Source organism: Nanorana parkeri, unplaced genomic scaffold (assembly GCF_000935625.1).
Source record: "Nanorana parkeri isolate BGI_ZX_2015 unplaced genomic scaffold, ASM93562v1 scaffold300, whole genome shotgun sequence".
Lineage (NCBI taxonomy): Eukaryota > Metazoa > Chordata > Amphibia > Anura > Dicroglossidae > Nanorana > Nanorana parkeri.
In genome coordinates this window covers 992,927-1,004,422 of record NW_017306568.1, presented here as the reverse complement: position 1 = coordinate 1,004,422, position 11,496 = coordinate 992,927, and the positions used below count along the sequence as shown (strand labels likewise).

General features: G+C 48.1%; 1 protein-coding gene across 2 annotated transcripts in view; it reads left to right on the top strand.

The window, feature by feature from the left end:
- The first annotated feature begins 872 nt into the window (after nt 1-872).
- The window catches only part of AGMO (alkylglycerol monooxygenase), a 132,377-nt gene continuing 121,753 nt past the window's right edge, over nt 873-11,496 (top strand). For both annotated transcript variants that reach the window (XM_018557731.1, XM_018557730.1), the window contains exons 1-2: nt 873-1,048; nt 4,161-4,288. In XM_018557731.1, the coding sequence (XP_018413233.1) occupies nt 923-1,048; nt 4,161-4,288 (254 nt within the window). In that variant the 5' untranslated portion in view covers nt 873-922. The remainder of the gene's footprint in view (nt 1,049-4,160; nt 4,289-11,496) is intronic.

Here is an 11,496-nt window from a genome sequence, read left to right as displayed (position 1 = left end):
CACCCCCACCCCCACCCCCCGTAGATACACCTCTGAAAATTTTCTTTAAAAAAAAAGTTAAGGAAATCTGGGATTTTTTCAAATTGAACCGACACATCGGGGGCCCCGCACTGCAAGGGTTAACTGCTCATTTTTCTCTAGGGGCCGAAATAAAGGCGATATACTCACCCGATCCTCGGTCCTGCAGCGGTGACCACTCACCTCTCTCCCTCTCCTCTCTGGCTGTGTTATGTCCCTCGGCTTCTTCACGTCCAATGCAATGGCCGTGATGGCTTCTCTTCTCCTTAGACCGCCGGAGCCCGAGGGGTGGGGGTGGGGGGCTAAGACTGCAGGGATCGGCCTAGCAGCCAGGTGGGACCGAGAAGCAAGTGAGTATATCTGCTCTATTTGAGCCGCCTAGACCAAAATGAGCACTTAACCAAGGGTTAATTTTTCTTTTTAAAGCTGCAACATTGTAACAAATCCGAACACATAAAACCAAAAGGGAAATAAAACTTCCCGGACGAGTATTTCCGGCTTCAGTAGAAGACTCACGGCTATCACAACAGTATAAAGTACAAATACCATGCGAGGCGACCTCGGTGAAGTTGTGGGTGGGGCTGCATGGCGGTTTTACGTAAAAAAACACACAAGGAAAGCTCCGCACTGTGCTTCAGAGTGTGTCCCATATCTTATCGGGATCACAGCGAGTGTTCCAGTATCTGGATCCCTGTCAGTGTTTGGCTCAGCTTGCATTGAGCGTTCTTTGTGTGAACTTTTCCCTGGCAGGCTGATCACATGACCCGCTCCCTGTCTGCCTGTCATTGTGTTACAGGAAGATCCCGGAGCTCGGCGTCCATTGCTTCTACTGTATTAACAACCAATACTAAATAGAGCGGAGGCATCGCAGAGGCGCGACCGGTGACCCCCAGACGCAGCAGCCATGGGGGGGTATACAGGCCAGACCAACTTGACCGTCGGCCAAGGAGTCCGCATGATGTTCTACGTCTTGTACCCCAATGAGACCTCCTTTAAGACCGTGGACGAAGTGCCAGATTACGTGGACAAGGTGAGAGACCTGAAATGCGTCGGAGCGCTGGGGCGCGACGCGGGGAATCGTGTGCCACTCTCGTACGCAACTTGTTGAATTTTATATTTAGCAAATATGAAATGAAAACATGATACATGAGAGAGCCTTGATGCTACACATGGGCATCTTTTTAATGGGCACGTAACGCGGCATTCGTATTGAATGGCTGGCCAGCGCACAGCTGCGTTGTAGCATGCTGCAATGGATGCGCCACCGTGGGTTGCGTAAAAAAAATAAAGGGGTCCTGTGCGATTTTTCGATTGTTAGGGCGCGTTAGCCACCCATTGGTGGCAAAGCAAAAAGGTCAATGGGCCCTAAAGCTGATCTAAAGGCCCATTTGCACTCTATGCGTTTTTCCACATTGGATGAGGGCTGATCAAGGCAAAGACAATGTTTCTATGTGTCGTGTTCATATGACGAAGATGTATTTATGTGCATTGCATTAATGTGCGTCGAAATGCGGCATGTTTGCATTTTCGCACACATAAGCACATATACAGCACATGTAAACGCAAGGAAAAACTATAAAACGATAGCCCACAGTCCTAGATGTGGGTAGCACACCTCCAGTGGCATCACAAGGGGCGTGCGGGGGTTGCGGCCTGCACCCGGGTGACACCATTGGAGGGGTGACACCATTGGAGGGGTGACACCAAAATGACTGACAGTGTGTAACCGCTCCGCTTTGCGACACCCCTGCACACCTCCAAAATTCTATGGGTGACATCTGAACGCAACACAACTAAAAAAAAAAAGAACTTTTAACTTAACAGGAAATAAGGAAATACACCTTTAAGGCTTTAACTCTTTTGCTGCCAGATCATTTTTTTGCACACATAATCCACATTTTAGGTCTGAAAATGACTTAAACCCCCCGAGAGTTATATATTTCCTGAAAGCTGAGACCCTGCAGAATAAAATGGCGGCAATTGCAAATCTTTACGTTGCATGATATTGCCGCAACTCTTTATCAAGCCTAAAATTTCAGTAATAAATACACTTAAAAGACAACTATGGGGTAACCTTTTTATCCCATAGTTCTCTTAAGGGTCACAGGAGGACATATACTAGCGTCCTCCTGTCACCCAAAGCTCAGTATATCGCGGGCTATTGCTGAGAGCGCCGCAGCCGGGACGGATCCCAACATTATTGTCTGGATCGACCCAGCTGCGTGAGTCACAGCTGGCTCTGCCTATCTAGAGTCAGAGCCAGCTGTACCCGCCCCCTCCCTCATCCGTTCCTCCACTCAACGCTGGGGGATCGGAGAGGGGAGGAAGGGAACTCCTGCGGGGAGTGGTGACTGAACTGCAGCAGAGGAAAATCAGGTGTCCTGCCCTGCCAGACAGGGCCGTGCTGTGTGCCAGAGCTGTGTAACTCTCAGGATTGGATTGACAGAAATACAAATCCTTTGGGAGGAAGAGCAGCTCCTTTGTAGGTATTTAGCTGTTTACCTGGAGTTTAGCTTTAAAGAAGAACAAATAAAAAACTTACCCTTGCAGTGGGGCTCAGTGGCGTCACTGGGGGGGTGCAGGGGTTGTGGCTCGCACACGGGTGACACCATTGGAGGGGTGACACCAAAATGACTAAGAGTAATTTTGGAACTTCTTGCACAGCCTCACAGAGAAACACAAGCACACAGTCTGATATGCTGGCTGCACATGGTTTGTAAAACAGGAAGGAAGCCAAAGCTTTATTCTCTACCTTATTCAATACAACAGAGTATATACCATAGATACTGTATAACAGAACTTATAGACACGGCAGAGAGAGCAGGGGACTGGGGGGCATAACTTATCCCGCCGGGTAAACGTCCCCTCCTCTCTCTGCCGTCGCCCATCACCAAGATGGCCGCCAGCAGGTAACATTTATCATACGTGTGCACGATGATGTCACAGCGGGGTGTCACGCGGTATCACCCCACCTCGGGACGCCCCTTGTGGGCCTAGAAAGAAATGTCATGCAGCCATCACTGGAGTGCATGTAGACAGGACGTGGCTGTCCTGAGAAATGTCATGCAGCCATCAGTGCAGTGCATGTAGACAGGAAGCAGCTGTCCTGAGAAATGCCACGCGGCCATCACTGGAGTGCATGTAGACTAGGGTTGCCACCTGTCCAGGATTCACCCGGACAGTTCAGGTTTTGAATGCTGTGTCCAGGTTTCATGGCAGCAGGATCCGGACACAAGATGTCAGACAGACGGGGGCAACCAAAATTAGGATAGGGGCTACTGGCCCCCCACTGAAAATAGTCTCAACTCTGATATTTACAAATGAATAAGCCGAGACTCATTCTCCCCCCAAAAAATGTCAGCACGTCGCTAGAGTGTTCGGGTTTCGCATGAAGAAAAGGTGCAACCCTAATGTAGACAGGAAGTGGCTGCCCTGAGAAATGCCATCCGGCCATCACTGGAATGCATGTAGACAGGAAGTGGCTGCCCTGAGAAATGCCATGCAGCCATCACTGGAGTGCATGTAGACAGGAAGCGGCTGCCCTGAGAAATGCCATGCAGCCATCACTGGAGTGCATGTAGACAGGAAGCGGCTGCCCTGAGAAATGCCATGCAGCCATCACTGGAGTGCATGTAGACAGGACGCGGCTGCCCTGAGAAATGTAATGCGTCCATCAGTGCAGTGCATGTAGACAGGAAGTGGCTGCCCTGAGAAATGGCATGCGGCCATCACTGGAGTGCATGTAGACAGGAAGCGGCTGCCCTGAGAAATGCCATGCGGCCATCACTGGAGTGCATGTAGACAGGACGCGGCTGCCCTGAGAAATGTAATGCGGCCATCAGTGCAGTGCATGTAGACAGGAAGCGGCTGCCCTGAGAAATGCCATCCAGCCATCACCGGAGTGCATGAAGACAGGACGTGGCTGCAAAGAGGCTGCGGGTGATCAGCATCACTGAGTTGCAATAGAGAATGAAAACCAGTATTTTCTAAAGAAGAATAACCTGGCCATTGTCTATCATACACAGTGCTTTATCAGCCTAAATGCCGCCCGGTTGGGGTTCACACTTTCTTTAGCCCATTCAGGGAACACATTTATTATGTTTTGCTTCTTTTAAATCCACTTTTTGTTTTTCCATTCGCAGGCCACGGCATACTTCATCGTGATGCTTATACTGGAGATGATCCTCAGCTCAGTGTGGAAGGGTCGACCCCTCCGAATTAATGACGGACTGACGTCCCTTTCCGCGGGAGTTATGTCTCGCCTGCCAGAGTAAGTCAAAATTGCTTTGTGGTCGGAAAAAAAAATCCTATTTTAGTCGCTGCGCTGGAAGGCGCGGGGTGCCTGCGAGCCAAGGACGCTCCTTCCAAGCCGGCGGCCGGCTCACTGTAACAGCTTAATGATACAATTAGGCCGCGCGCGATTCTACAATTATGTGAATGACATAATCTGTAATGTTCTGGATCTCGGGGACGGCAATAGAAATTTAAATAACACTGACGTTGGGTTCCCCGTCATTCCACCGCCGCTTCAGAGACCCACCAGGCTGAGGCGGCTACTTAAAGGAGAACTATGAGGTGATTGATTTTCATTCATCCTCATAGTTCAAGCCGACCTGTGACAATGAAACTGTCACACGTCGGCTCAATAGATTGGGAAGTGAGCGAACACATAGCGGCGCTCGCTTACTTCTCGATTATCTCACTGCAGAGAGCTGTGACTGTCAGTCACTGCTCCCCGCAGGGATTCCCCCCCTCCCCGCTCCAATCCTCCAGCACTGACTGGAGGAACGGACAGGGGAAGGGCCGGGTACAGCTGGCTCTGCCTCCAGATAGGCAGAGCCAGCTGTCACTCACGCAGCTGGATGGGTCTCGACATTAATGTCGGGATCCGTCCTGGCTGCGGCGGTCTCAGTATACAGCGAGCTGTAGCCCGCGATATACTGAGCTTTGGGTCATGGGAGGAGGTTAGTATGTGTCCACCCCCGACCCTGAAGAGAACTATGGGGAATAACACTTACCCCATAGTTCTCTTTTAAGATTCCAAAAGGCTTTGGTGTGCGCATCGGCCGGTCATGTGATATTGGCGCCAAAGGCTGGGCACGTCTGGTCTCTGCGGCAGACTTATGCATTTCATGTGCGTTTTGGAAACTTAGGTTCTTTTATGTAAGCTTTTGTCTTTAAAGAAGAACTAACATTGAAAATAAAATAAAAAGGGAAGACGAAGAGGGTAGAGAGCAGAGAGCTGCCATTGCTGGTGGAGGGTGCGCTCAGAGGTAAGTTTGCCATAGCATGCCATGCCATGTCAAGCTGCTCCTCATCGGCAGGTGAGTATGATATATTTGGAGCGGGGACAGGGGTAACTGAAAGGATAATTCCTCCCCATGGAGAGGCCATCTACTGTATTTTTGAGATCCATCATCATGGGCAGCTTGTCCATAGAATGACATAAGAAGAAGTGAGGAACCGGTCAGTTTTCAGCGATAGCTAAGCAGCTCCTCATGGGCAGGTGAGTATGATATATTTGGGGGCGGGGACAGGGGTAACTCAAAGGATAATTAATCACTAAGAAGAGGCCATCTATTGTAGAAATCCATCATAGGCAGCTTCTCCGTAGAATGACACAAGCAGAAGTGAGGAACCAGTCAAAGAGTTTGCAGAGGTAGATTTGCGGCTCCTCATGGACAGGTAAGTATGATATATTTGGGGGTGGGGACAGGGGCTAACCTAAAGGATAATTCCTCCCTATAAAGAAGCCATCTATTACTGAAATCCATCATATTCAGCTTCTCCTTAGAATGACATAAGAAGAATTTAAGAAACCAGTAAAAGAGTTAGCAGCAGTAGCTATGCGACTCCTTATGGGCAGGTGATGATATAATATAATTGGGGGCGGGGACAAGAGTAGTTAAAGAAATCCATCATAGGCATTTCTATATGTATTATCATAGGCAAAGGGGTATCTATCATAGGCAGCTTCTCCCTAGAATGACTAAAGCAGGAGTGAGGAACCAGCCAAAGAGTTTGCAGAGGTAGATTAGCGGTTACTTGTGGACAGGCAAGTATGATATATTCTGGGGCGGGGATGGAGGGTAACCTAAAGGATATAATGCATCCCTATAAAGAAGCCATTTATTGTTGAGATCTATCATAGGCAGCTTCTCCATTGTTCGGGGGCGGAGGGGGGGGGGTAACCTAAATGATAATTCATCCCTATAATGAAGCCATCTATGACTGAAATCCATCATGGGCAGCTTCTCCATAGTTCGGGGGCGGGAACGGTGGGTAACCTAAAGGATAATTCCTCCCTATAAAGAAGCCATCTATTACTGAAATCCATCATATTCAGCTTCTCCATAGAATGACATAAGAAGAATTTAAGGAACCAGTCAAAGAGTTTGCAGCAGTAGCCATGCGGCTCCTCATAGGCAGGTGAGTCTGATATATTTAGGGGCGGGGACAAGGGTAGCAAAGGTTTTTTTATACAAAAGTAGAGTTGTCCTTTAATTTACTCCCCCCTCTAAATCCTCCAGCAGCCAGCAGCCAAAATTCTGGAACAAATAGACCCCAATGAACGCTCCGCCTCAAAGTAATAGCTGGCTGGAAACATGATTTCTCCTGTGAAAAAAAATGACCTCACTTTTGGGCCTCCGAGGCTCTCAGACAAAAACATTTTCCCCCTGCGGCAAAACATCATCAAACGGAGCCACACAAAAGCTTTTTTTTTTTTTTTGCGAGATCCGCGGTGATATTTCACTCAAGCGCTCGGTTTGGCAGTGGTTTTCAGGCCCTCTATTAGCTACTCGCTCATACCGCCGGACTGCTGAAACCATTAAAACACAATATCACTTCATTATTCCGAATGGAACGGTGCGCGTCCCGCTCGGCGTACCCCACTGAACGCACAGAAACAATGACCGTATTTTTTCCCCCAGTTGATTAACTGCGAGAATATTATTGCAGCAGATAGACACCCCACAGGTACTATATTTTGTCATATTGCATGACTCCTAGGAAGCCTGGGTGTATTGAAGGCTGCGCCTAATGGCCCGGACAAATCTGCGAGCTTGCCTCTTTTAAGGACGCCAATTAGCCCGAACGCCAGGCCGTATATTCAGCTCCCTTTCCATTCTCGTTAAAGGGAAACACGCGGCGGAATGCAGGAGTGGAAAACAGATACAAAAAAAAAATAGAGAGAGAATGTGCGGAAATGTATTTTTTTTGTTCCATTTAAAGGTGTGAGAAAAATTCTGATGTGTATCCACTGCTCGGGTTTCATCCACAGCAGGGGTGGACAGAGGAACTATTTATTGGCTAAAACCTCCGTCTGTCAGGTGGGATGACGGTGGAAATCATTAGCAGCTGAGACTCTGACACCATCTGCCTTCCACATATAATGCCAGTGATTCCCTAGCAATTTCACAATTAACACTCAGGCCCCATTCACACTAAGCGACATACCTTACAAGCGGATCCGCGCGTCCGGGATAGCGCGACTGTTCGGGGCGACGTTCCAGCGACAATAGCGCAACCTTCACCATCGGGCTGCATTAAAGAAAAGGAAATTTGAGCGACAGCCGCGGGAAAAAGCGTCTTGCTGTCACGACTTGCGACCGCGACGAGCGACATGGAGCTGTACATTAAGACAGCTCCATTGAAAATCATTGGCTGGCGACTTCTCGCGATATCGCGCGGCAAAAATGCGCGATATCGCGGAGGAAATCGTTGGATTTTAAGCTCAGTGTGAATGGGGCCTAAGGACTAATTCACACTGCTGTGCACATACGCGCGTATTGTACCATATGCAGCATATGCAAATAAATGGCTCCACACACATAACTGCGTATGGAGCCGTATATTCACGCATTGTAAAAATGCGCAAAAACAGAATGGAACCGAGATGCGTCCGGGCAGCGTATTTCTGCATATGTTACGCGCATGCACGCGCGTTTGCTCGCATATAAGCATGTACGCGCTACAGTTCAATATACAATTTTGCTCTTGCGTTGTGTGTGAACGAGGACTAAAGCTTCTTGTTCAAATTCTAGCTGAGCAGAGGATGGATAACAGTCACTTTGCTCTAAGCAACAGGGTCTCTTTAACCACTTGCCGTCCGCCCGTTGTAAAAAAACGGACGGACGGTACTGCTGCATTGGCGCCAGACGGCATTTTTTTTCTGCTCGCGCGCGCCCCCTGGCGGGCACGCACGGGCAGAAAAGACCCGACCAATGCAAACACCGGGTTACCGGGTGTTAAACATATAGACGTACTATGAGGTGAGTGAAAAGTGCTCACCTCATAGTTCTCCTTTAATAATACTTAATAAATGGAATATGAGTTCATTTTTAAGAATTAAAGGAAATTGGACACAAATAAATTACCTCACAGTTCTCCTGTGAGGTAAAAACAAAAAACGCTATTATGCAACCTCTGGTCAGCTATCTATCAGGACAAAGTGACAATGTCTGCTGATAGCAGTCCCCTTTCCCCAGCAAAGTATACTCACCCATCCGCGCTCCCGCTGTAGGAGTTTACTTTGGCTAAAGCTGATCTCCGGGCAGATATAAAAGGTGCGAACGAATGCAGATCTAAAATCACTGATACATTATTTTTGAATGCAAGCGAGTCCCTGTACAGTAGGAATGGCGTTTGAGAGGAAGAAGCAGTGCAAGGAGTCATTAGCTTCATATGCGATAAAGAGCGTGCTGATAGAAGAATGGAGCAGAGTGATAGAGAAATGAGTGCATCACTGCGCTGCTTCTCCTTTCACTGTCTATGACGACCTGGGCACAGAGGAAGCGGGTTGAATGATGCCGGACATCTAGTGGCAGAAAAAAACAACTGTGGGGGGAAAATCTTTGGATTGAACATGAATATTAAAGAAAAATTATTTTTTTGTTTAATCTTCAGTGGGCTCTTTTTTTTTTAACTGGAGTCAGTTTCAGGTGGATGGTGATTGGTGATTGGTTGCTCAGGCCCAAATACTGTCAGCCACTCATCCCTGTGCCCTTCTTTGTGTCACCCCTCTCACAGAGCCTGCCTTCTGAACTACAGCTCAACATCTAAACAATGTAACATTATAATTGCTTGCTGGAAGCAATGCATGATGGGATATGTAATGTTGAGATATCGAGATTGCATCACATCAAACAGCAGAGAGAGAGACGCAAAGCACACTGGGAATCCAGGAAGTTGGTGAAAGTGATGGGCAGGCAGAAAGCAGCGCTCACTACATAAAAGGGATTTTTTCCAGTAAGCTTTGATTGTATCAGAAACATCTCTACTATGTATTCCTATTACAATGCTGATGTCATAACAGGAGAGGAGATGCTGTGACTTTACAATTCCCTTAAAGGAGAACTATGAGGTGATTGCTTTTCACTCACCTCATAGTTCTAGCCGACCTGTGACAATGAGACTGTCACAGGTCGGCTTAGTAGATCGGGAGGTGAGCGAACATATACCGGTGTGACAGGGGAGGAGCTGGATTCCCCCCTCCCTGCTCCGATCCGCCAGCGCTGACTGGCGGAACGGACGGGGGAGGGGGCGGGTACAGCTGGCTCTGCCTCTAGATAGGCAGAGCCAGCTGTCAGTCACGCAGCTGGGCGGATGCTGGCACAATTGTCGGGATCCGCTTCAGCTGCGGCGTCTCCGTATACCGCAAGCTACAGCTGACCCCAGGGCTGACCCCAGGGCTTATGGACTTTGAGTCACTGACCCGGAACAATTATGCAGATCAGGAGTTTCCTCTGATTTGGATCTGGACATCAGCGCTCAGAAATGTCTCACCAACAAATCAATCCATATTCAACCTGAATTAGCTGATTGATTGATGATCTTGGAACCGGACAGAGAAGAGGCTGAACAATCAGAGGCTGCAGGAGGCCCATTTACCGCTGAACATTAAAGGAGCCGTCTGGATTTTGGCTGCAGTGAGGTGTCTGACTTTAGCACAGATGCAGTATTTTTCTGGACAACTTTTGAAGTTATTTAAAGGAGAACTATGGGGTCAGGGCTTTTCCCCATAGTTCTCCTTAGGGTAACGGGAGGACACAAACTAGCGTCCTCCCGTCACCCTAGGCTCAGTATACAGCAAGATGTAGCTCGCTGTATACTGAGATGAGACGCCGCAGCTGAAGCGGATCCCGACAATTATGCCGTGATCCGCCCAGCTGCGTGACTGACAGACAGACAGAGCATCCCAGGTTGTTAAGAGCTGGGTACAAGTATGTGTATGGCCCTTATACATCTCCCTGCCCGGCTCTTAGCAACCTGGCATGCTCTAGCCGGAAAGAGGGCACAGGCACGCCGCAAACATTGTGCGGCATGTCAGCCGCCCCCCCCCCCCCCCCCCCCCATGTGATCCAAAGAGATGCCACCTGAGGCTAAAGCCTCAGACCTACTCATTAAGGGTACAGCCCTGCCGTTGCTGGACCACTTAGTGTTCCAATATCGGGCACCTGCTGCTGCTCTGCAGATTGCACTGGAAACTTAAAACTCTATGCCCAGCTAAGTGTTGATTCCTATAGCCCAAATGCTTCTTATCTCAGGAGCCCTGATGCCAGCTTTCCCCAGGATGGGCCCCATATCTACTGCATGGGCTGATATTGTGGTCGTTCCACCTGTGTTTGGAACGTTTGTATAACGTGAACTAATATCTATACTCGCGGAAACAAAGTCCATAGTAAGTTTAACTTCTTGCAAGTTGGCTCATATCTATCAAATAGGATGACGATGTCATTACCGAAGGCTCAAGTTAGAAAACCAAAAATTTTACCAATTGTGTAGCTCCTCTATCAGCCACCTTAATAAAGGAGACCTCCATGACTCGGAAATATTGGGTTTCTGATATGAATGTGACCGTGGTGTGCTAACTTTTGCTATTTGTCAGCAACAAAACCTGACTGGGTTCTAACTAATACCTCCTCTGTCCAAAAATGTTACCAATTGTTGTGTAGCCCCTCCATCAGTAATGTACTAAAGGAGACCTCCGTGAAATATTGGGTTTCTGATATGGATGTGACCGTGGTTGAACTCGATGGATATGTGTCTTTTTTCAACATGACTATGTAATTTTGTAACTATGGTGTGTTGACTTTTGCTATTTGTCAGCAACAAAACCCGACAAGGGTTCAAACTATTTCCTACTCTGTCCAAAGCAAATGTGGCATTTGATACACTTTTAATCTCTTTTGCAACTTTTATGTTATTTTCCTGTTTCCAGTTTTTGTTCTTATAGAATTCGACGTTGCCCTAAAAGCACATCGGCAAGTTAAAAGGCGGTCGATGGTTCTGCAGCGCGGGCATGTTTTGCATCGTGTCAGCGCTGTTCTGATCTCTGACACAGCCGTAAATTGAGGGCCTGTTTAAGGTCTGGCACCTGTGCAGGAAATAGGACATTCCGCTTACCAACACTTCGTCTCTGTGTTCCAAATGGTCGCTCCTATTATCCGAAAGAAGAAAATACTTTGCTATGGAAAC